Here is a 27,046-nt window from a genome sequence, read left to right as displayed (position 1 = left end):
GTGACCAAGGTGGCCACGTGATTCGTGATGCAGGGCAGCCGGACGAGCCGGGGCCAGGCCCCGCACACTCTCAAGTTCAACAAATGGCCACAGAGGGCGAAAAATCAATCGAGGCGCGTTTCAGCGTAAGCGCGCAAGTGGAGCTACTGTAATTTGGTCGAATACTTTAATTGGTGCTTTCTCTGCTAGGGGCGCTAAACATGCTGATTTTTTTAATTTACACAAACCATTGACATGAACAATCGAGGTGTCTAAGGATGTTTTTTTACCTCAGGCAAATAGGCAGTTGATTTTTTTTAAAATTTGATTGTTGAAGCTGCTTTTTAGTCATAGCGTCAAGGTTTTTGTACTTGATTAACCACCGACAGCCGACAGCCTATTGGTATCGATGTGTTTCCTGGCCGTTGGCGTTCGAATACTACGGCGGTAAAACATTTTCGAAAGCATGCTGGTTTCGTCTGCGAGTCATTACACAGACTTGCTGTAAAGAGGTCTACTCTTGGCAAAAAATAGTGCCTCATTTTGTTTAGGCGTTGATTATCATAATGAATGCGGCGGAGGTTGACGGAATACGCTTGAAGGTACGTTTTTATGCCGTTGATCTCCATAACACCGTAAGTACGCAAACCGATGTCACAGAACACCCGATGCATCATTGTTTGTTCTCCGTCATCGCTTGTTTGCTGTACGCCTACTAATTCTTCACTTCTTCTTCAAGTGTTGCATCCTCCTTTTGTCCTTGTTCTCTTGTGCTTCACTTACAGTATGTCGTTCCGTCAGCTGTAATGCGCATTTGCAAAACCAATACGTTTGATAAGACGCAGTGGTTATCATAATTTCACTACACATGTATTAAGCTGGCACATGTGGTTCAGATACAGATACCTGTATGCGGACTTGCACGACGTTGATGCGGAGATTAGGATAATTATGACACCCGTAAGGAAGAGGCAGCTGACGGCCGTAAGCTGTTGCGTTCTTTTCGCCAAATTACCCGGCCTGGTAGTGCTCTAAAGATGCTGTATAAAAGTGACACGCGGTGACAGGGAAGTTATGTTTAGCAGCCGACTGTACGTTTTGTAGCTTAGGTCTTCTTTCTTGTGCGTCTGTGCTACCCTTATTAATGAGCCATTTCTTGACTATGTTCTTGACTATGTAACCGCGTTTGTGTGGATCCGTAGACGTGTGCTTTTTGTTGTACTTGTAAAATGCAAATAAAATATTTTCAAGCTTACTCAATCTTTGGTGTGTGCGTTTATTCCAGTCGAGGCCATCGTGCCACCTGGAAACCGCACTCTGTCAGTAGCCCTACACGAAATGCAACAGCTGGAGCGCGGCGGCACAACTCGGGGTAACGGCGGCGTAATAAACGAAAAACCGCTCGGGATGCCCTTAAAAGTCAGTTCAGAGTGTGCCTTAACTCGATATGACTCAGCGCTACATATATTCTGCTGCGCCTTGATCGTGCTCCCACCAGTTTGGTTGCTGTGTGGCAAACGTAGCGCCTACATACATATGTAGGCGCTACGTTTGCCACACAGCAACCTAACTGGCGGGAGCACGATCGATGCGCATCAGCCAGAACCCAGTAGGTAAAGCGACCATACTGTGCAAAACCCCGTTTCCGTTTCCTGTTGTACAGCGCCGCCCGTGGTCACATACTTTAGTTCACGACGCCACCGCTACGCTTATTTCCGTAGCACTGTGGAAGGTACAGTTTCCCTTCTCTAAGTTTGTATAGGTGTTCTGTGCCGGGGCATAGTCGCGTCGTCATGGCGTCGTCACGTCACCGCACTCTCATTGCGCTGTGGTGTGTTTGCGGCTGTTCTGAACGTGCTGCCGCTGCCCTTTGCTATGTAAGTGTTGCAGTGTTTTGCTGTCAAGAAAACGATATTCTGTGATCAGTTTGGGTTGTGCGATATGTTTGTGTGGTTTTAATTTGGAAATCAGTAGTGTTTTCAATTGTTATGTGATCAAGGCGGCCACGTTATTCGTGAAGCCGGGCATAGTTACGTTATCGCACTCGCATGGCACTATGGTCTGTTTGCGACTGTTCTGAATGTGCTGCCGCTGCCCTTTGTCATGTAAGTGTTGCAGTGCTTTGCCGTCAAGAAAACGACATTCTGTGATTAGTTTGGGTTGTGCGATCTGTTTGTGTAGTTTAATTTGGAAATCAGTAGTGTTTTCAATTGGAGGGCGCGGAGTGGAGGGCACTAATCAGCTCTTCAAGTTCATTGTCATGTTATGTGAGGCGCCTTTTCACTGACGCTGTAATTAAGGCGTTAAGGGCAGTATAAGGACGAAAGTTAGAGGGACGAAATCGTGCCTGTGTATCCCTAGCGTCGGGGTCGGCCGCTATGCGTGATCCTAACAAGAAAGCATTTTGCAGAATGCGAAGAAAGGCGGCAAAATTTCTGTCTGTGCGCACCTTGCCGATCTCCGCAATAGAGCCATCATCGTGGTATTTTAGTCTCCCGTTTAGCAAGAGTGTTGCAGACAAGGGAACTGGTTCAAACAGGCTTTTTTTTAATGATTCACTACTAGTGCGGTATCCCAAAAGGTGAGGTCAAGTGCTCACCCTATTTTCTTCCCTCGCGCTACAGCGCACTGACACAATTTTGCGTGCACCATACCGTGCTTTTATTGTTTGCGCTTCAGGTTCTCGATTGTGTTTTCGCCCCCTTTACCCACGTGATGGGTATTTCATGGTATTACCGTGTACCACATGTGTCCATATATTGTGTCCAATATATGAAACGGCCAAATTCGATTTTATTTGACTCCTCAAATGGTAGTAATGTATTGAGTCCCTTGTAGCTTTGTGCTTGTTATCAATTTTACTATTTGGCGAATGGATACAGCATGTACGCTGCATAACTCGCTTGTGCATACTGCATACGTGAGTCGAGTATGCCCTTGGTATAAAATAACTTGTATGCTTTAGGTAGTACGATTGTTTGCAGTTTGGGACATGTGTCGGAATGTACGCTGTGCGCCCTTCGCGCTTTACGGCGGCCTGCCGAGTTCGTGCGGGTGCCATGTGTGCGCATGGAGTTCGCGAAGCGCTCTCGCAGTTTTTTTTTAGTATATATATACATGTGTTCTGTTCGCGCGCTTCGCACAACAGGGCATGTCGCAGTTCTTTGTCCTTGTGCAACGCATTTTCCTAGCGTACGTCTGTGCATTATTTGGTACCGGTTTCACACGGGGCTCTTTTAGCCGCTATCCAGTCCGTTACAAATCGAATTTCTCGGTCGTGATGGCTCCTCTGCGCAAGCTACGAGAGTGAGCCAGTCGCATCGATAATTTCGATCCGGATCGGGCTTGATCGCGATCGAGAGTGGTCGTGTGACACCGGTTTTACACATGGCTCCCACATAGGGAACACTTAAGTTCAATGCTACTGAGTGAAGAGCAAGTGCATATATATGCCAGTGGTGGTATGTGGGCAAGTCTTTCTGGTGAAGCCAATACTTGTGCATTCAAAACATTTCAATTACCAGCGTAGTGCATCAATGTGTCTACTTCAACAAAATAGAGCAGCAGTGCAGATATCTGAACATACCTGTCCAGGGCAGCAAGTGTGTCTAGATTGAAACCACTACCAGCATGTGCGGCAGTTCTATTTCCAGCAGCGGGACTGCACAATAATCAGTAGGGTGCTCTCAAGCTGTTTATCTATGAAGCTCTGCCTGGAATGTGTGCCAAATATTTTTGGACGTGAAAGTGGGGGTGAATTGGTAAACATCAGTGGAACTGTGCCTGGACTTTGTGGCAAATGTTTTTGGATGTGAAAGTGTGAGTGAACTGGCAAAGAATTTGCTCTGGGCTACATGTGTTAAACGTTTTTCTCATTCAGAGTGCTTTTTTTTTTACTTTAGGAGACTGGAGATGTGCGCAAAGTGTGACATGTCAGTGTGCTAATTAATGCATTTGTTGGTTTGCAAATTATTCGTTGCAACTTTATTTTTGCCAGAGAGGTACAGCTTTGCCTCTTGTAAAGGGCTTTTTAGATAAAACACTTACTATTTATTATGACCATTGCTTCCTTTGTTACACAAATGCAGCTTCCAGTGCATTCCAGTTTATTTCCATGTTTATGCAAGTTTCTAATATGAGGCTTGCATATTCATTTCTCACGTTCTGGAGTGGCAAGATGCAGCATTATTGTCGCATCGTTCGCTGTACTACAGTAGTGTTCAGTTGTTACACTGAATCCCCCGTTTAAGTATTCTGTACTAATTTCACTTTATTGCTTTTTTGTTTTATGGTTATTTTTTCTCGCCATTACCTTCTTTGATATATCCTAAAGGCAATATTTCCAATTTTGCATTGTTCCCATTTTTTTTTTATTTCTGTCACAGGATTGTTTTATGATGGTATGCGGTGGTATTTCTTTTTGTGCTCTTTTCAAGCTTCTAGATGATTGGTAACATTGCTTGGAGGCAGTTACCATCCAATTCATACTCTTGCATTTTTCAGTCTACTTCTTCCATTCGCTCCGATGTCACTTCTGCATAACTCTAGTCCATCTAATAGCACGCGCACTTTACTATGATAAATTAGACACTTTAGTACACTCCAGGTTTTTCTGTTCATTTTTGTATGTGTACTTGGAATTTTGTTTATGTGCTAGTGAATGTTCACTTTCGAGTTCATTACGAATCCTTTCTGCGACTTTTGTCATTGTTGATGTACTTCTATTTCTATTTGCATTTCTCACACAGTTTGTTCGAACCTTGCATAAGCATTACATTTTAATAAAGTGTTCTTGCTTTGTCACAATGTTCTCATTTCATGCACTCTTGGCATGAAGGGCTTGGTCTGGCCACCTGCCAAGACGTGGCCATTTGTTCTTTGCAGGATGTCATTCCCATTGTGGTTGTAAGCATTGTAGCTTACTAAAGGCAGTATTAAGGATTTATTATTCCTAACAGGCTCATTTTCGTGCGACTTGGTAGAGGATGCGCCGGCCATGCGGGGAACAGTGCTTGGCACTGCGCCATGGCTCTTACAGTCAACACCGACGCTTCTACGCATCTGGGGCGCGATTGGAGATCGTTGTTCGAAACGCCCGATCAGTTTCACCTCACGCGATTGGCCTAGGCCGTGCCAACGGGTGCGGCTGACGACGTCTGCGCGGCATAGGCCAGTCGCGTGAGGCGAAACTAAACGCGCCTTTCAAAGATGTACATTTTAGTTTATAAAACAGAAAAAGGCAAGCAAAATTGCTGTGCTTTAGAAATTCACTTAAAGCAGTGCTCTTGAATTAAAGTATTAGCTTGCACAATGCCATTATAACGGCTTTCCACCTCTAACATTATTTATCCCAGTTGTAAAAAGATGGGAATTTCTTTTTGAACAGAACTTTTTAATCTATATTTAACAGGCGAACCAAATATATTATAAAAGTGGCATTTCGCATCTGCAACTGCTTCAATGTACTTTGAAATTCAGCATATTGGGACATGGAGGAAGCCATAAAAATGCAATAACGGCCAGAGAGAGTTCTCTGCAATTAGATGAAGAAATTGGCACATACCTGCACCATTTATTGATATCTAGAGTGAACTTTAACTTCCAACACAATATAGGCTCTTTCGGGACTGTTTATAACGTTTTGTGCCAGCGCACGTACTTTAAAAAACTATTCAGTGCTTTCACGCAGTGTCGATGTATGCCGAATTGCATTAACAGGACGTGAGCAGCACAGTAATCGCAAGGGCGTTTTGTTTCCACTTGAGGGCATCGCGCTGCGTATCATTAGTAGTAGTGTTTGACGTAGTAGTTCTGCGGAAACGCCTTTGTAGCAATTGCTACATACGGGTGGATGTCTGAATTTTCCCTTTATTCATTAGTAGTAGTGGTGGAATACGACTCCATCTCACAGGTTCCGATCTTGTCGGCATGGGTTTCGCCCAGCGATCCTCGCAGCGTAAACTGTCGCACCGGCGTAGGTCCCGATTCCTATCAATCGGCAGGGCGGAGAGGGCGCTTCGATGGATGGGACGGAAAGTCGCGTCACCCTCGGCGCGCGACCGCGCCAGCACACAGTTACGCCAGTTTCACGTAGCCGCGTCTGCGTGCCAGCCACGACAAAACGTTGGCCACGGCGTTGGCCACGACCCACAACAAGCTACGCGAAACCGCTGGTGATGAAAGTACGTTGTTAGGCATGACGCCACGGCGCGTCCCCGCAGGCGGCAGCCAATAGCGTGGCGCTGCGGTTGCCATGCGTTGTCCCTTCTGGATTTTCCAAATACGCCACCTTGCCTCGGGGTTGCCCCGAAACCAAAATGGTGCGCTTTGAACCGCCATGGTGGCGCACTGTGGAGGGTCAACATCGAGGACAAAACTGCACCCCGTGCAGGGTGCTTGCATGCAGCGCTACTTTGCCCCTGGCGCGAAAAACGTGCGCGCGCACATTTTATTGTTTGCAGGTGCTGAGCATCTGCGGCAAGCGCTCGAACCTTGTCAAACTGCGTGCTCCGACATACCTGGCTGCAAGCAAACACCAATGGACTTTATAATCAATCCTGACGACCCGTTCCTGACGTCCCGTTCAACGAACCTGTCCACTTTCGGCCGCTCTTCACCACATTGTTTTTGGACGAGGTCGAGCAGCATGTCGTCCTCGCTGTTAGACGAACTTGAAGAAAGCTCATCGATTGCGGCAACTAGCAGCGCTTCCTTTTTCATTGCCGACATCTCCGTTGCAACCGCAGCTATCGGGCCAGAGCGTCCGCGGTTCTGCAGTCGGTAGTATAGTGTACTAGAATATTATTATTCTTGTACACTATAGTCGGTAGTGCGCGCGCGCGTCGCGCGTCCCGCAGTGCTTGCTGGGATTGCACCCCGGCGCAACCGCCGATTTTCTCGGTGAGAGACGGGGCAACGGAAAACACGAGACGGAAAACCGCTATAATAGGGTGCGCTTCCGGTGATCGAGGATGGTCAGTGTGCACCGGTGCGGTTGATCGAGGATGAAAGTGCGCACCAAGGCGCCCCGGTGCGCACCGGTGCGGGTGATCGAGGACGCTATAAGATACAAGAGAGTTTTAGAATAGGGGCCCCAAACAGCTTTGCAGGTGTTATCGTTGGGGCACGCAGGAGTGAAGAGGTTTAGAATAGGGTTTTGCGTTTGCGGATAGCGTCTTACGCTGACAGCGCCACTACGGCGTCAAAGAAAAGCTATATTACAAATAATTAAATCAACTATACCATTTTAAGATAGGAATAGTAATTTTGACTTCCGTGTATTCACGTTGAATTACAATTTAGAGGTTATTCTGTAAGCAGCAAACAATTAGTTGCGCTTAGTTTCGAGAACTTTACGTGCCTTTACCAGCCAAGCTTAGCCGTGTTAGGCCTACGAGCCATAAAATCCACAATCGAATTCGGAAGCAACGGCGTCTAATGAATCAATCTTCATAACACACGCTAGTTGAGAGAAAGCGATAACCGCAGTCACTTCTCCTAGCTTGCGAACTTCACGCGTTAGCACGAATCGAACCCAGTTTGGTGCTAGGTTAGAGCCGTGGCTTCGATGGGTGCCGCCATGTTTGCTGACGCAAAGCTTTTGGGCCCGCTATTTGGGCTCCCGCTAAATCGGTGAAATAGCGTTCCCAACGCAAAACCCAAACGTAGTTTGCGTCTCGCGCATGCGCAGTGGCTTCGACGCTATTTCTTTGGGGCCCCAAGACGTTTGGGGCCCCTATTCTAAAACTCTCTACAGTGTACTTGAGATTTCTCTTCGCATAGGTACTACGGGGATCCATTCGTCCCTAGACGAGCTGGCAGACAGAATGCGTAGCCGGCAAGGCGAAGAAGCCGTGTCCGACGTAAGTTTGTTGCTATTTTGTTGCGACGGTAGCACATTAAATTTTTAGTCTCAGGGGGATACGTTTGCAAGTGAGGTGTTTTCTCGGATGACTTTAGTGGCAAAGCATTACATCGTGCCAAAGCATTGTCCATTGGTGTCGTAGAGCAAGGTCAGCATACCGCACACTTCAGGAGATTCGCGGGGACGGAAACACTTTATGAATTTCACTGACGTGCCGAAGCGAGGCTGTTGCTTTCTTTTCTCTTTCTTTTTTTTTTTTTGCGGCGGTAACATATTAAATACTGGTAGTCGCAGAGGGATACGTTTGGAAGTGAGGCGTTTTCTCGGATGACTTTAATGGCAAAGCATTACGTCGTGCCGACGCATTGTTAATTAGTGTCGTTGAGCATACCACACACTTCAGGGGAATCGCGGTAACGGAAACAGTTTATGAATTCAACTGCCGTGCCGATGCATTAGTTCTTAATTTAACTGGGGATACAACACACTTGGAGATTCGTGCGAATGGAACATTTTGTACTCTGTATGTGAAAGTACTAAAACTTGCGTCGCCATGCAATCTGAACCGTAGATAATTGTGAGAGCTGTACAGCCACACTGGCAAAACACTACGCCCTGCTGATGAATACGGAAAAAATGTATGCTAAAGAAAAATGGTCGTCATGCAATTTTATAGCAGTAGACCCTTGGAAAGCTGTACAGTAACGCTGATATTGGCTACGTGGTGCAGATTCGTAGCGATTCTGAGGTGCTTGTGCGCAAGGGGAATTAATGAAGGAGCTCGTATTACTAATCCTGGCTGTTACGATGTCTAGCTCATATACGGGGCGCTCTATGTGGGCGAAACATGGGCTCAGATCGCTACAACCGCACGCGAAATAGCTCTGAAGGCCTGCCAGTACACTTGTTCGGCGGCTCTGTGCTTGTACTGCGGCAGGAGACGTAAGGGCAGGTGTGCACGTATATCACTATATATTTCGACAGCGGCCGCTTTCCACTCTTGATATACTTCGCCGCAATACACTGCGCATGCTTGTTCGCGCGACATTGGTGCCTTGCGGCGAAGCTGACTTTAGGCAAACGGCATTATGCAACGCTCGAGCCATCTTGTCCGTTACTGCGGATAGAAAACGCATACACGTTCAAACTATTTGAGCTGCATCATTTTGTCGATGTTTACCCCTCTTTACTAAATGAAGAGAATAACGTAAACCTGTGTGGGTGATTTAAAAGATTGATAATAAGCCTAGTAACCTATGTGCAGTCAGTCAAAAAACACTATTTATGAAGGTGTCCACGCTCCTGTAAAAAAAAATGCAGTTCAGTGATGAACTGTGATAAACAGTTGCGAGTGGCGCCCTGTCCCGTTCTTTATTCAAGCAATATAGCAATTAACTATATATAACTCAATATACTTATCAACAAGTACAGCTTCAGCTGGTCTTCCATCTTCACATCGTGGAAGGGCTCTGAATTGTATTTTTTTAATCATTTGTCAACAAACTTCTGCATTTTCTTTTTGTAATGCTACAGCCCATTTCGTGCCATTACTGCTTTCTCTGCTTTCGCCTATTCTGCAGCAGTTGCTGGCATTGTCTCTTGCCTAGGTGTTGGTCCGCATGACATTAGAGATGACATAGACAGTTTAATCACAGGGTGTTCAATGAAGAGCACGTCAAAAGTACTAATGTTTTTCATTTATAGGCAGGATTTTTTGAACTTTTGTCTGATAAAACCTCGCTTTGTTGATAAACAAGTGATTATCTTTGAGGAGTTGTTTCCAATGACAACATTTTTTCTACGTCGAAAGTTCACACATTTGCGAACAAGGTGCACACACGACTCAAAGCACTTTGAAACTTTATAGGTCTTGCTTCATACGTTGTCACTTAGTTTGGCATTTTATCCCCATTTTTGATCTCATTAACCTGGCTGCTGTGCAGGAATACCGAACTTGCTACTTAGTACTCAGCAAGAAACAATGCTTTAAAACCACTGTGTTGTCCACTCGCCTCATCATGCCACTGTGGTTTTAATCAGAATTTTCAATAATAAGTACACTGTTAGAAACTTACATATGACAAGTACATTACCCTATATGCAAGCAATGCATTGTTGAAAGCCGAGTTAAATACTTCACCAAAAGAACTGCTTTCACCTCCAGTCCACTCTATCTGGTCTGTTGTCTAAACATCCTGCCAAATACTGTCATTGCTATCGTGTCCTGCGGCAAATGTTCATTGTCAGTAGACCTGATTTGTTATGTCTGCCAGCGCAAGGAATATGCCTGAAAATGTACTATGGTGTTGTCCTGTCCTATTAAGGATGACCAATTTTCCTGGAAACCATAGTAGCCAGAGGAATTGCATTTAAAATGTACATCACCAAGGTCCTGCAGAAGAGCAGAGCTCAGTGTTTGAGCCTTGACATCACTCTATAGAATACACGCATATCATTTGTGCTCAATTAACCTTGCTATTAACCTTGCTGCAAGACTTTTTCCAATGGCAAGGCCTAGAATGTTGGTCAATTTTTAATGCTCTGACCTAGTTTGATGTGATTTTCTGTGACATTTTTCTCTATTGCTCTTTCTTGATTATTTTGGATAGTGGCCTTCTTAGGAGCTATTGTTTCATTAGATGTTTCCTAGGAAGGAAAATCTTGGATGCCTTTATACCACACCAGTGCGTGTCATCTGTATGGAAACATAGTGCTGCATGAGCGGAGGTCTGTCTGCGGCAGCTGCTGTGAATTGCGCCCTCGCATCACCCATGTGCTGCTCTCGTGGCCTTCCAATTAGCAAGGCAGTCGCGCCACAGTTCGCTTCGTTTGCGAAGTGCCACACGAGACAGATTCTCCGCGCCAGCCAATATATTGCGTAATGAAAACATGTATAGAGCTGCACTCAAATTTTGCGTTAGGCAGTAGGCGAAATATTTAGTAAAAATAATTATATAAATACCATGCAATGAAACCAATCAATATGTACTGAACCAAACTTGTCACCTAATCGCACTACAGGGAACCCCTGATTATTCTAAGTTACGCGAAAGGCATGTGTCATATTCAAATAGTCTCTTGTGCAAGCAATGCATGAATGGGATATCACTGAAAAATATGCTAATGCCTATGGGAGTGTATTCAGGACTGGCATTTTTTTTCACTGTAACTGTCAGTTCCCTATATGTTGCTTCGCTATAGGGAGGTTATGCTCTAATAGAAACAGTTGGAAGACGGTTCTGTCCACGTTGTCACTTCCATCTATGTTTTGTTTTGCACTGTGCATTCAGGTTAAGACCCATCAACTAGCCCAAATTAATTTACATATAACTCATGAAAAGAAGTGCATTGCAGTTGGGTCTTTGAAAATAGGCCTGTGTTTAAAACAGATTCGAGTGGTCGACACATGAAGTGGGCTCCTTCATGTGAGTACCCATGTCAGTGCAGTATTGTCTATGAAGAGGATCGGTCAATTGTTCCTGCTTTAGATAAAGTCTAGTGATCTAGAGAGCATATTTTAAAAGGCTGATGAAGAAGGTAACACTTTTGGACTTTGCGTGCTAACTACTATCTTGTCAGCTGCTACAGTTTTTGTAATATATTTGGTGCGTCTCTTTTCTGTGTAACACTTTTATGGAGGTTGTGGACGCTTCCAGACGCAAGATGGATTTATACAGCAGGCGCTCCTTGGCTGCATCTGCAATGCCACCTCAAGGCGAGAATGCTTCGGGCCCGTTGCCATTTGCGCCCACAGTCATCCTGGCACAACCGCCACGGTATGTTGGCCACAGAAACGTCACGTGGGATGACAATATGTGTGAGCTTCTGTGAACGCAGCTGGCAGGTGGGCTTTGTTTGCCTTGCGTAGTTTAGATTTCAGCTTATGGTCTTGAAAATCTCACCTTGGGCTTCTACTGAAGCATTACAAGCAATAGTGTCTGTCTTTTGGCATCGTTATCTAAAACTTTTTACCTGTGTTGCCATCTGTTTACAGCAATGTTTTTCTTATCTTATGTTCAAGTGCCATTATAAGTTAATTCTGGTTCATGCACATTTGACCCATCCTGTCATGTCTCGGCACCAAATGTTACAAAACCTGTATCTGTGAAAACAGAGGGTTTTCACACCAGTTTCTCCTCTAACATAGGACACTGATGTTGTTATTAGGGCGTCAGCAAATGTCGATAGCGTCTTGTTCCTGCAGAGAAATCGGCAAGGAAATTCTCTGTCCTGACAGACGCGGGTACCATGATGGGGCCGATTACACCTGTGTGAATCAGGCCTTCGCGAGGAACATATAGTTGTCAATTTGCCTTTAAACCAGTCTGGCTATGTCAAGAATTGCTAGATAAAACACACTTCTCTCTTTCAGAAAGAGATAATTGAAGTGTTTTGGAGGTTGTCCTAATTTCCCGCCTCTGACTTGAGCAGGTATGCATGATGCAAGCATTAGGTCCACAAAATTGACTGCACAATTTGAAGGTGCACCACTGTTAATGTTCTATTTGCCTGCAAGACTGTGAAACATGCTTTGTTAAAAGTCTTATGGCTTATGTAATTACCTCTCAACGCGCAGAAATACGTCTCAAGATGTTGAACTTCAAAGGGGTACTGACATATTTTTGACTATTCATTTCTTGTGTTAAATCAAGGTCCTAAACTTCTAAACTCTAGAAAAAATTGTGACAAGCTTCAGAGGGAAGTTAGTAATTTACTAACTTTTCTACAGCCAGTTTCAGTGTCGTTTCTTTTTATGCAGTGGAACCTCGATTCGATTCTGCTTAATACCTTTTTCGGGATGTTAAGTTTTTTTCTTTTCCCGAAAATCCGATTTGGTTGCATAATACGTTGGATGATATGATTTTCATATGATACACTATATTTTCCTGTTCCTGTGAAGATTGTATCAACGAGGTTCTACTGGATTTCAGTTTTTAATTTATTTCTCATTGACCCTTTCTGATGAATGTTGCCTAGGGGCAACATACTAGAAAAAATGTTTGCCTTGACTAGTTTCATTATTGAGTACCAAGATTCTGGCTAGATGTCTTTGGCCACCACTGAATGAGAGGCAACAACTGTCATTTGTTGGTTTAGAGCAGGAATACTTGACGAGGAAGAAGTTTGGCATGTGACTCACTGTCTTGAAAGCAAGGTCAGAGGATATATGCGGATGAAAGATATCCAACTATGGTAGTGTCACGCATGTGATGTAAAGCAAAAGAAATGTACACCTATGGTTCACATATGATGAGAGCTGTCTATACAAATTGAAAACGAAGCCTCAGGCAGCTTGGGGTAAAGTCCACTTCCACATTCCTGCGAGGGGCTATTGTATTAAATAATTACCCCTTCAAATCAGTAAAATTATAAAACTTTCCACATATTTATTCATGAGGAGGAAACGTGCACATCAACAGCTGTGAAATATCATAACCTCATCGAGCATTCGACCTCACTCAATCTCGAGTTCGTCCATGAGGTTGCCATTGCCATAGCTAAAAAATTTTAGCAACCAACCAACGTCGCATCACTTTGAGAGGCTGAGATCAGCTTAGGTCGACTTCATTACGTCAGCCTTGTGAACCTTGTGAGGTTGACCATCTTTGCATGGAAGTCTACATTCTATGGCCCCCTGTAGAGTCCTGGGGCGTTATAACGTAAAATGATTCCAAATTTTTCTATTCCAATTCTGGAATCAGCCCAACACGATTGGTCAAAACTTTTTTCGGGCCACTCCCAACTTCGCCTGTCTGTCACGTGACGTCACGAAAACCGAGAAAGCTCCCATCTGATATAACGTGTACACACTGATTATGCATGATTAAACCGCACAAAAGAAAAATAATTACTCCTGATTCGACGCCTTTTCACCATTAGCCGTCTGCAATGTTTTCGGGCTACACCCACTTCGCCTGTCTGTCACGCGACCTCACAACACCGCGAAAACTTACTGCATCAAAGTAACGTGTACGCGAAAATGCATTAATATGAAGAACAAAACTGAAAAATTTTCAGAATAGCCAGAGACTGCCCCGTTCCGAAAGGAATAGAAGATGGCTGCCCGCCAATCGCCCAGGCCCTCGCTACTCGCACCTGCCGGTGAACATGTATTTATTTGCACCTGATAAACCTTTTTACGTGGCAGTAAAACATTATCGAGCCCTTTCGGCACGTATACGGCATCGCTCTGTCAACTCTTCCTTGCTGAGGATCAGGGTCGGTATTTTGTAGCGATGCCTTTTCCGATTCTATGCGTTTTCAGGCTTTTCGAGCTTGGCCACTGGTCAGAGCGACGGTCTGCCCACATTATCAACGCGATCAGGCGGCCGTGTGTGGTGGATAAGAATAGCATAGAATAAGGCATAAGGCATCGCTACAAAATAGCGGCCCAGTTTTAGCGCCATTCTTATCCTTCCGTTGCACGCCGCTGCGATATTCGACCGGCCACTGCAACCTAAGGCGAAGCGGACCAATCGGAGAAGCTGGCACTACCCTCTTCATGTGGTTATCTATTTTCACTGCTGGCTCAGCCCTATCGGAACCCGCTCCACTAGACCGTGCTCCTCGCCTCGTGTCAGCCAATTAGATAAGAAAAACAGCTGAGTGTAGGCAATGTTATTGGTTTTGAAAGTGAACAAAGGTGACCACCTTTAAATTAGGAGAGTGTTTGATTGGGTTGTCCAGACCACGATGCGGGTCACCGCCCGATGCTTGCGCCGCTGGTTACGTAAATTTGACGTTAGGAGATTGAAATCAAAACAGTTTGGAATCATTTTACGTTATAGCGCCCCTGAACGTGCTTTACTTTAGGTGCGTTCGATTCGCCTGCACCACCTGAACCAATTCACGAGGTGCTGCACCCTGCCATTCGTTCCAGCGGTGCAGCAATGGCGCCTGCTGAACCACTCCGTTCGTTTCAAAAGGTGCACGGCTGGTTCATGATTTTGCTGCACCTACTCCGCTGTCGGCGCCGACTTGCTGCAGGCGGACAGGTGCGAAGCATCAGTGCAGCAGACAACCCAGCACACGGGCGCGAGCGCCATTACAAGCCCGCTTACGCACGTCTGATGTGCCTACAAGTGTGGTTTGTAGTTACGGCCCACAAGCCGATCATACTTGTAGTTCAGAATCTTTCAAATTTACGCACTCTGTGCACATTAACTGGGGATAACATAACGCCTGCACCACATCTGCAACTTGGCATTCATTTCAAGTGTTGCGCTGTGCCTGCACCGCAGAAATCGAGCTGCACAATTTCTGAACTTCTCGTGAACCGCCATTAACTGGTTCACAGTGGTGCAGGGGAATCGAACGGACCTTTTAAGTGCTTCCACATGTAGTTCTTATTTGCCCTTATGTTGCTTGGTGGCCTGATGGCTGCTTCAGGTATTGTACAGAATGTTTGATTGAACATTAAAAGAAAATTCAAAGACTTGAGTGCTCATGAAGGCCAAAATTCAATTACATACAAACGCTTTAATTCTGCACAGAAAATAAAAATTGTCAAATTTCCTTCTTCCTAGCTACATTCAGTTAAGCGTGCTATTAAGTTGGAAATATTGGAAAAATGTTTAAAAAAAGGCAATTCACTTTCATAGTGTAGAGTGTCGACTGGCCTTACGGCCCGAAATGACGCGCTTACCTTGAGGAGGATGCTTTAGTTCAGTGCCAGCTCTAACCTCTTTATTCAAATACATGTAAAATGCAGAAATGCTTTTGAGAAAACTACTGGACCAATTTCAATGAAAGTTGTTGCATTTCAGAGAGAAAGTTAAATTTTAGTCATTCTAGGTAGCACAATTTTGATTTAGGACCTTGAATATTTAGGAAGAATTGCTGAGTTAGTAAGCTCAAAAAATATAACCACGAAGTTTACAATTTCATAACTTTTGCATCAAGTTGTAAACTTCATACGGAAGTCTTCTTAATTTCGCAATTTTCAAAATTTCCTGCCACAAAAAATTGCCCCTTAAAACAGTCGCTACATTTCAGCTTTTTTTTTTTACATGTGACCAACCTCATCGAATTCCGTGCGCTGACTTCAGAGAAAAACTGTTTCTCTGTTTCCATGTTTTCAGATAGGAGCTCCCGAGATAAAACTGCCTCCAAGTCAGGTAAACCATTGTATTAAAGAACATAGTATAAGCATGGTGTAACAAGAATTGTGTTGTCATCTGAATTACTGAAGTATCCTTTTTACTTTGTCATAGGTGGAAAAGTAAAGTATTAGCAACGTTCTCACACCTACACTGTCCTTATTAGTATGTAGTGTAACTAAATTCTGCTTCTGCATTACTTGTGTTGATAGCATGCTTGTTCCAAATTCTTATTTGTTCCTATTGGAAATTTTCATTCTGTTCACAGAACTTTCCAAAATGGTATGTATCCAATAAAATAAAGCACTAACTTACTTTCATGCTGAAGATTCTTCATAAGTCTTACAAATTGACGTGGTTTCTACCTGGTAATCTTCACTGCACTAAAGAGTTATGATCTAAGTACTTGGGTATCCCAGAAACATCATGAGCAAGCAACACAATCTTCTCTCATCTCTTAGAGAAAAAAAATTCGTTATAACTGTACTTCACTCTGCAAAAGGATTAAAGCATTAAAATATCACTCCTTTTTTATTTTTACATCTTATAGTACACAAGCGCATATTAAACAATGAACAGTACACCTCATCGTCTTCTCTCATCCAGTCATCCCTGGCCCAAGACTACGCGACTGCCAGGTCAGCAAGGCAAATTAAAGAAAGTGCACCATGAAATAGGACGCTGAAAAACTTCTAGATAAAATATGTTGCGTTGTAGTTTAACCCCCCCCCCCCCCTCCTACATGACAAAAACTCGTTTACATGTCAAGGTAGCATCAGAAAATATTAAATTTCTTTTCTGATTGAAATTAAACCTGGAAAGTATTCTATCAAGTGCAGAAGGCAGAAGAGCATTAGCAAATACCATAGTTTTCAAGATTTTTCACACAGCGCCTATAGGTTGCCTTGATGCTGCCTCCAATCTCCCATGTACTGAAGCATGCACACACATTATACCTCCTTTGATACAGAAGTCCCACTCAAAAGTCTCTAGCCACCGCAAATCATCCTGCATGTACCGCTGACAAGGTGTACATCTTTGGAGAAGTTATTCCTGATTCAAACATCTGATCGGCCAGAAAACTATAAATTTCGTTATGTCACCAATAACCAAAACACGAATTAATATTCCTGCTTGCAAGGACACAAACTTACTGCTGTTACTGAACAGCGCACCGTGGCATTCAAGTGAAGAATGATCTTGAGCGTCACTTATACGAATAATCATTAGGTTGTATGACTGGGGTTTCTAGGTCGTGAATTGCAATGGAGCTGCTTAGTGTAGTGAATGACTTGGGGCTGCTCAATTTTTTTTGTGATGCCACTCTAATGTCTGCCAAATAAAAGAAAATCTTTCTTTCTACATTGTATTTTATCATTGCTTTGCAATTTGCAAGTACAGTGCAGCAAGAAGGGGCCTTGCCTTACATTGGTTCTATTTAAAATAGGCAATAGCTGTTTATTTCGGCATACATGCTGCAGTTCATGCTCTGCAGGTCTCCAAGCATGAGTGCCTGCTTCCGAGAAGATGACGGCTGTAAGAAACAAATCTCTGTGTCACACAACCACAAAAACATGAAAGTGCCTGCTTTATGATAAATACAAAAAATGACAACTCAGGCAGACTTGCAGAGCAGTCATCAATAATAAAACAAGACGTACAGTTTATTTGCCTGAGAAATGTGAGGTCTTCACATCAAAGCATTTCCCGGCAGCTTGCTCGCCTTATACAATCAGTCCACATTGTTAGCTCAACATATCCGTTTGATGAATTTCACAGTCCTCTTTCACTCTCTGCCTGTCCTTTACTTCACCAAATCTGTTGTTGCTGTGAACACCACCGAAATTACAGTGGAATCTCATTGATACGATCTTTACGGGAACTGTAAAATAAACCGTATCATCCAAAAATTGTCTAAAGGAGCAAATTTTTTTGTGCTCATGTAAACCGTTTAAAACATCTGCATCGCTAGAGTTCGCAGGGGCGCCATTCCCCGCATTTTCAGCCACCCTTAAAGAAAGGAGGAGAATTCACTCTTAACTACACACATGTTCCACCACTCAAGTTTCAAAACCCGTCATGGTGACCTAGTGGCTTTTGGGTTGCACTGCTGAGCCCAAGGGTGTGAAGTTGAGCTGAGTTGGGGTTAATGGCACATAAGCAGCTTAGGCTATCATGCGCCAAACACTAGGTATGGATTCTTTCAATAAGTTGGGACACCTCAGTGAGTCCTTGTCTGGGCAAGAGCCCGGAAAGTCCCAACAAGTTAACTAAGGACCTCGGCCTTCTTCTCAGGGATGAGAAGGTGGATGAGGTGCTCTGTAATATGTAGTTAATATGTAGTTAAGTTAGGTTTTAAAGTTTTAAGAGAACTCCAGCTTCTTTTAAAAAGCTAAAAACACATGATACTTCAACAAGCCCATCTTCTCCTAAAATCAAAGCTGGGTGAAAAGGGATATGTTCTTTGTAGAATATGGTAAAAGACTTCTTCCTCAGTGGTTCAAGTTTTCTGCATGAAAATAGGATATGGTTAACTGTTAGTTCATCTCCACATAGTTCACAGTGCGGTTTGTCTTGCTTTGTTAGAATGAAGTTGTGTGTTAGGTGTGTGTGTCCTATGCGAAGACGGCACAGGACCACTTCTTTGAAACGTTCCTGGTGTGTACAAGATTTCCATTCGCCTAACACAGGTTTTAGCAGGTGTAATTTGTTGTTTGCTTCATTGTTCCAAGCAGACTGCCATTTTTTCCTTAGTTTATGATGTATTAACTTCATGCAGTCGTTAGGAGGTATCTTTACTTTTGTTATTTCTTTGTGCCGGGCCTGTGCCGCACATGCGTCTGCTCTCTCATTGCCACTAATTCCGACGTGGCTCGGAACCCAGCATAATTTAATGTTCAGTCCTTGTGTGGTGGCTTTTATTAAATTGTGTATAATGTCTCCTAATAAGGGTGTGGAATTAAATTCCGGCCACAGTGGCTGCATTTCGATGTGGGCGAAATGCAAAAACCCCTGGCTACCGTGCATTGAGTGCACGTTAAAGAACCTCAGATGGTCAAAATTAACCAGGAGTCTCCAACTACGGTGTGCTTCATAATCATATTGTCACAGTGTAGTGACGGTGAAGAACACAGTAGCAAAAACTGTGAATCATGAAAGTAACTCTTTATTGGGCGAACCTGTGCCCTGAAACAACAAGCAACAGTCAAGCACAACGACGGCGGCAAGCACAGTCGGTCATCGGCGAAAATCTGATCTGAAATGTAAGGCGCGTCAGTGTTTATACATGACTCGTAGAAGGTCCAGGGTAATCGCTGGTGTCCGCATGGCTTCGAGAAAGTACTTCACAATTCGTGTCGTGCATACAATCTAATCACACAAGGTTAGGCGAGAACAGACATAACAGGTAGAATCAACAATAACATTTGAGTAAGTTCCTATCATGCAGGTGCCTCTTGCGCTGAGCCATAACATTAAATTGTTAGCGGGTGAAATGCAGTCCCGTAGAAAAGGATAAATAAGTACACGTGTCAATATTGTGGTTTCGGCATGTAAAACCCCAAATTAAGCTGTTGTATTCCCTATAAGTGGCATTGGTTGCATGCATTTAAGGCAGTGTGGCTCTACCCAAGAGCCATATATACAGTCGACTTCCCTTAATTCGATCATCTTTCTGGGGTTTTACGTGCCAAAACCAGTTCTGATTATGAGGCACGCCTGTTAATGCGATCCTGACGGGACCATTGAGACTGGTCGAATTAAACAAAAGGCATAAACAAACATCGAAACATGCCATTGCTTCACTTGGCAGTATTTGCATTTAAAGTTAACTTTAATCGCGTTCCTGTTTAGCGCTACCCCTGCAACCATGAACAGCTACCAACTCGCCCAGTTTACTATTTTTCTTATTGGTAGCTTCACTGCAATACAGCCGTGTTATGCATAGAAGCATACCAAGCAGGGAAAGGTGCCATTGTTGCAAAACATAGCACGTGTTCCCTAATTTATGTACATGCACATGTGCAGTCTCCAGCCACAGTATGAGCACCACGACGCCTAATACGCGTGTGGGCAGGCCTGCAGATTTTCAGATAGATTCACTCTTTTGTTGGCTTTTAACATTTCCTTGACTTATCGCAGTTTTTTCAACTTACTGCCTTCCTTTTTGCTAGTTTTCCCAAAACACGATTGTTTTCCACTTCTCCGTGCATGGCACATTTAATTAAGGAACACGTACTAGGCCTCATTAACGGCCTCATTTACGAGACACACATGGAATGTGAAACAAGCACTCAAATCACCAGTGAAACGTAAGAAACAGCTCTGAATGGCTGCCAGTATGCTTATTACGTGGCTAGGTGCTCCTACTGTGACAGGAGACTGCGTGCCTGTATAATCAAGGAACACATATTATGTCCTGTAACAGTGGCCCTTTTCCATTCTTGGTATGCTTCCCCACAATAAGTTGCGTATGCTTCAGCGCATAACACGGCTGTATTGGGGCGAATCTGACCAGTGAGGTTCGAATTATCCGGCGAAGGCCAATTTTGAGATTGAAATAACAGAAATTTGGGCTCATAGAAATGTATTTCATTAAATAAAAAATCATCAGCAAACAACCTTATTTGAACGGGGTTACTGACTAATTCTACAATATCATTAATATATATTAAAAATAACAAGAGGCCAAGCATGCTGCCTTGAGGAACACTGGAAATAACTGGCACTTCATGGGAAGGGCAATCGCTTATGCTGACGAATTCTTTGTGCGTAGTTAAGTATGCAGAGATTCAGCCAATTAAGCATGGCGGAAGATTTGTGATTTCGAGCTTCTCAATTAGTTTAGAGTGACAAACAAGCTCAAATGCTTTTCTGCAATACAGGAATATAACATAAAATCTGGCCAGGTTTATCAAGAATGCTAGCAAATGCTTGCATGTATAAACCTGTGATCCAACTTCCAATAAATTGTTGTTGAAAGTACCACTTGTGTGTGTCTCTTCTCTCGTCTAAGTTTTCTGCGCTAAACACTAAAAAATGTACCAACAATGTTAAAAGTCAACCCTTGCAATGTAAAGTTTCTTTTCCCAAAAGTACTCCGCACTTCTCTGAAATGTGAACATGTTTGTTCAATATTCAATAGGCCAGTTTCCTCAAATATTGATATTTAATTCTATCCAGAAATAGAATATGAAAACCTTGAGTGTAGCAGTATGGCCTTAAATGCATGCAACCAATGCCACTTACAGGGAATACAAGATGTGAGTATGGGGTTTTATGTGCAAAAAACCATGACATGATTATGAGGCACACCATAGTGGGGGATTAATTTTAGTGGCGGATTAATTTTGACCACCTGGAATTTTTCAATGTGCACTCAATGTATGGTACACAGGTGTTTTGCATTTCTGCCCCATGGAAATGCAGCTGCCGCAGTCGGAATTTGATGCCGCGCCCTTGGGCTTAGCAGCGCACAACGGCAAAGGCACTATGGCTGGTTTTGACACTTGAGGGGTGGAAAACAAACCTAGAAAAGCACTAGAAGAGATGTTTTTTAGATTGTTTGACACATGTAATGCCAGTCACAACCAGGCTTCTGGTCAACTAATAAGTTTGTAAATGACAGGGACTGAAAGGTGATAGTACCTGCCGCACCAAGATGGCATCAGGAACACGTTCACATTGTCCAAATGATAATTTTTACAGCTCCAATTGAGAAAACAAATCCGTTGGCTGCCTAAAGGCGAGGCATCCTTAGTGCACGACTGGAAATTACTGAGCAAAGCAAAAATTATCTACTGTATATGTCCGCTCAGGAAGTGCAGTTCCCTTTGAGAATGGTCACCACATGCACCTGACTTTCTCCTTGAAGATTACAGTATGTGTCATTATTGACAGAAAGGAAGATTTGATAACTTCCAATTGTGTGTTCTCCAATTGAATACAAGTCAAATGGTCAAGGGCCATTTGATTTACATTTGACATTTTGAATATTTGCACAGTGCAAATATATACTCCAGCTATGCTCGAGAAGAACGCCATCAGTACAGGTTGTGAAACACCTGACGAGCAGGCAAAAAAAAGCTTCGTTTTCAGGGCTCTGAAATTATTTTGAGTTTTGTGCAAGTGCACCGTCAGTAGGGTGCTTATAGTGGTGATCATCAAGGGTTCAGCTTTTAATATATTTGCTCTTACCAACACTAACAATACGAGATTTTCCTCTAACAACACTTCTTTCCTCCCTCGAATAAACAATAATTATCAATGTTTACTGCTCTTTTTATGGCGATTAAATACTGGAACAAACTAGCACCCCATATTGAAGCCTGCCGCACTACATTAACATTCAAGAGAGATATGAAGAAATATTTACTATCGACAATACTGGCTACAGACTCATTACTATGAACATATATTGTATACAAATTCATTTTACCACTTTCAATGCTTCTGTATTTGCCTAATGTATCGTTTTTATTCTCTTTCTCCCATTGTCTTTACTTTGTTCTTTCTTCTTCTTAAAATTTTATGTTTTTTTATCGCACAGTATATATTTCACTTGTACTTCGCATATTGTAAGCATATTTTTTTTCTAATTATCTGGTACATTAACCTTGTGTTCTTTGATATGTGTCATCCCTATGTTTCCATAAAGTGCCAATTACTACATCTTTATTTATTCATATGCAGTATCTATTTCATTTGCTTGTATTTGTAAGCACCTTCCTTGTATGTGATTATTTGCTTCATTAACTTCGTGTATTCTGATGTGTATCACTGCTATGTTGCCATAATGTATTAATTACTATATTGTTAAACTGCTAATAGGTATCACTGACAGTTTTTGTAACTCCGGGACCTCCTTCTTTACTAATGATGAATGATGAAATATTTAGGTATTTAGTTGTGTAATTATTAGGTATTAAACATATCCATTACTAAATATCACAGCGGAACCACTTCCCAGGAACAAACAAGTGATCTTTTTTCATGAAGTGGATTGGCTTCCCACATGACATCATTAAGAATACACAAAGCAAGCCTCTCCATTAAGCTTATTTTTAGTAGGATATGAAGGCGTAGTAATTGATGTAGCTGTAAAAGTAAACACACTAATGTAAGACATGCAAATGTTTGAGTTTAATGGTAGACTTGCCTGAGATAGCATACTGTCTGCTACTGTTGTCTGCACATGTACTATCGACCAAAAAAGTTTACGGACCACGGGATCTCAGAAAACGCTAAATATCCGAGCAGCCTTTAAAAGTAACCAGTAAAACTGTACATCACAACGTTCGCATATACCAGTAGAGGCTGGAAATGGGAATACCGGGCTGCGTTTTGAGGCTGCGGAGACATCCAGCTTTTTGTCAGATCCCTTGGTTCGTAAACTTTTTTGGTCGATAGTACATCTGTATGTGTGTGGTAGGGAAGGTATGAATCAGAGAGCTCCAAAAAAGCAAGGCTTCGCTGTTGATGTGCCAGGCTGTAGATGTGCAGGCAAAGAGTGAAAAAGAATGCAATAATGTTTAACAATAGCACAGTGACGACAGCAACCGAAGCAAAGCAGCAGAAGGGTACATGTGGTGGCAGAAACTTGCACTGTACCTCTTTCGCACTTCTATTCTTGTACTGCAGGTGAGTGCATAGAGTAAGCTATCGCGACGGCACCCTGTACAAAACATAAGCGCTCTATGTAAACTTCGTTTTGAGGCCACCATCGCGACAATTAAAAAAACGGCATCTCTAAGTGACACGGGAACACACTCGGCTCAAGTAGCCAGCACTACTGTCAGTGTACGATGTCGTGCCCAATGAGGCAGGGCATAGCCAAGGCCACATGGAATAAAAGTGACATAGGAGAGTAAAGGCTTTAGAGGAGGGAAATTTTTAACCACTTGCGGCTCTTTAAATAGAATCGTGAAATAGAGCTTTTTTGAGTAACCATTCGAGGAGAGATACTGTGTATGTGTAGGTAACACAAAACTAAAATCGTTTCAGGGACCCTTTGAGTCTTGAGGTTAACGTTTAGTCTTTTTTTCTTTATGCACCCACAACGTTCTGTTGCACGTGTACAGTTTTACCATGAAAATTTTTTCCTTATCAATTTGTGTTGTACCTGTTTTTTCACCAATAAACTTGCAGTTGCGAATAGGTGCTCGTGTGTGTTCCTCACTTTCCTTGTAAGATATGTTTCTGTTTTCTTTAACTTCAGTCATTGCTCAGCGGCAATGCTGATGTCATTTTTATTGATTTCTAGTGCTTTAAGCTAATATGGCCAGCCCTACACAACAGAGAAAGAGTGAAATAAAGAAATGAGCAAGATATGCATACTGGGAAGTGAAGTGCTTGCTTACGAGGGGCAGGGTGGACACCTTAGGAAATGATAGCTGGAACAATGTAATAATTATTTTCTTTTTCACACTTTCTCAGTGGTCTCAACAGAATTCCGCTTACATTATCACCAGCATCAGCAGGTGTACCGGTAAATGATAAACAAATTCTGACATTATATCAGCTAATAACTGCCTTGCTCAAGGTGGACAACTGAGCTATTTCACAATAGGAGTGTTTGGAAACTTGCATCAGTACTGACTGAATAAAATGCTATTTTGCTTCAGCTACCTGGAAAGAACTAGCATTAGTGGGTTTGATCTCTTGAAGATGTCTTATGGTAAATGAATAGAGGTGCATTTGCGCATTTAGAATGAGAATAGTGGAAATTAATGGAACATTGAAAAGACACTTCAACATTCCGACTGTTGTTGCAATTATGAAGGGCATGACAGTTCTCGTAGCATTACTGTTATGCTTACCGTTTAAAAGTTACCAGCTTACTGCTGTGGTTCTGACATTGGACTCTACATTTGACCTCACATTGTGTGTTCTTGTTGTACCTGCCTTGAACCCCATCCTTTCTGAGCATACGAGGTGTGTTCAAAAAGAAACCGAACTTTTGCTATAACACCTTTACTGCTTATGGTACAACATTTTAAGTGCTGTCCCCTTCAAAGTAGTCTCCTCTACTGGCAATGCACTCTTCCCATCCTTTCTTCCATTATTGGAAGGCCTCCTGGAACATACTTTCTGGAATGCCACGCAGGTCTCTTCTCGTATTGTCCTGGATCTCCTCTACGGTTTGGAAACGACGTCCTTTCAAGGTGGTTTTCAGTTTGGGGAATAGAAAAAAGTCTGCTGGGTCTAGCTCCGGAGAATATAGTGGGTGGGGCACAACAGGAGTGTGGTGTTTCGCTAAGTATCCGGACAAGGAGCGACACATGAGACGGGGCATTGTCAAGATGCAACACCCAAGCCTGATTTTCCCACAATTCAGGCCTCTTACTGCGCACAGAATCTCTCAAACGTGCTAGGATTCCCTGGCAAACTTCTCTGTTTACCGTCTGACCATGTCGCACAAATTCCTGATGGGCAATGCCTTTGCATTAAAAAAACACAACCAACATCACCTTCATTTTTGACGGACTCATGTGTGATTTTTTTGGACGAGGAGAGCCTTTGGCCACCCACTGCGATGACTGCACTTTCGTTTCAACATTGTAGCCGTAAACCCATGTCTCATCGCCTGTTATGATGTTCTATAAAAAGTTTTCATCGTCATTGGCAGCGGCGAGAATTTCCTGGCTGATTTCAACAGGGGTCTGCTTCTATTCATCGGTCAACAAACGCAGCATGAATTTTGCACTGACGCGACGCATCCCAAGTTTGTCACTCAACATTTCACGACATGATCCTATGGTGATACCCACTTCGTCAGTGACTTCTCGAACAGTCAAACGACGATTTCCACGACTCACAGTTCGAACTCTCTCGACGTGGTCATCATCTGTGGTTGTGGAAGGTCGTCCAGGCTTGGGGTCGTCACTGATCGATATTCTTCCGTCTTCAAAACGCTTGAACCAATCATAGCACTGCGTGCGACTCATACAGTCCTCCCCATATGCTTGGCTAAGCAACTGAAATGTCTCTGTGAAAGTTTTCCCAAGTTTGTAGCAGAACTTCACACACACATGCTATTCTTCCAATTCCTTCATTGTCACTTTGGCACCAATTCGAAGAGCAGCTTGTTCATGTGTTCCTTCAGCGGCTGTAGCTCGCCAACTAATGGTCAGAGTGAAACGTGGCAAATGGCAGTTTGTTGTCTAAACCTGCCGCTACATGCGCTCAGTAGCCGCAGCGCGCTCCTTCTGCTGGTTGGCATGCTATTTCAAAAGTTCGGTTTCTTTTTGAACACACCTCGTATATTTTACTGCACACACACACACACACACACACACACACACACACACACACACACACACACACACACACACACACACACACACACACACACACACACACACACACACACACACACACACACACACACACACACACACACACACACACACACACACACAACCATGAGTCATAAGTGAGCACTGTGCCTGTCTCCTTTCCTTTACCAATCAGTTGACACTGTTTTCGTTCTAAAAACATTCTAGGAACTAGGCCATCAAGAAACTGTCTTGCAAGTGCCCTATATTATCTGTGTTATACAGTCCAGTTTGTCAGTCCACCTAAATTTAGCGTCGTTTATAAATTCTGCTTAAGTGCTTCAAGATCTTATGTATTGTGTACACTTCGACAGGTCAACACCACTACATATTTTATGTAAGTAAAAGTTACTATGCAGAAAATGTTCGTTTTACTTGAAGAACAAGCAGTTTAAGTGATAACGCATGTCCTGACTAGGTAAAGTTAATGAAAAGTGACCAAACATATTTTTCAAAGAAAGGCTATGTATATGTACTACATGCAATACATCTATTTGCATGCCGCTGCTATAGGTCCCATGACCAGTGTGACGCTTTCTGTAAGCAGTACAGGCTGTACAGAGTTGTCAAGTCAGCTAGTCTTTAGTCTATCTAACTTGCTTTCCTGGTGCTTTCATGTATACAAACCAGAAGGCCGCCTTCTAGTCTTATGCTGAAGATTATAAAGGGTTGCCTGACACTGTGCCTTGCAGTGTTCACAGGCATTCGGCTGACCAGGAGACATCATTTGTGCTGGCAACAGAAGGTGAGAGGTAAATAAAAAATAAACA

At 43.2% G+C, this 27,046-nt stretch overlaps 1 protein-coding gene across 2 annotated transcripts; it reads left to right on the top strand.

The window, feature by feature from the left end:
- Positions 1 to 7,422: 7,422 nt before the first annotated feature.
- LOC142573896 (uncharacterized) lies at positions 7,423 to 16,228 on the top strand. 2 transcript variants are annotated; one of them, XM_075683106.1, is made up of 3 exons: positions 7,423 to 7,841; positions 11,500 to 11,619; positions 15,925 to 16,228. In XM_075683106.1, exons 1-3 carry the CDS (start codon positions 7,662 to 7,664, stop codon positions 16,000 to 16,002), a joined length of 378 nt encoding a protein of 125 aa, XP_075539221.1. In that variant the 5' UTR covers positions 7,423 to 7,661; the 3' UTR covers positions 16,003 to 16,228. The 2 variants fall into 2 exon arrangements, with proteins under 2 accessions (XP_075539221.1, XP_075539222.1); XM_075683107.1 differs by lacking the exon at positions 15,925 to 16,228 and adding an exon at positions 14,724 to 15,192.
- The last annotated feature ends 10,818 nt before the right edge of the window (positions 16,229 to 27,046 follow it).

Source organism: Dermacentor variabilis, chromosome 3, assembly GCF_050947875.1.
Source record: "Dermacentor variabilis isolate Ectoservices chromosome 3, ASM5094787v1, whole genome shotgun sequence".
Lineage (NCBI taxonomy): Eukaryota > Metazoa > Arthropoda > Arachnida > Ixodida > Ixodidae > Dermacentor > Dermacentor variabilis.
The sequence above is the reverse complement of the archived record's forward strand: the minus strand, read 5'-3'. Positions and strand labels throughout refer to the sequence as shown.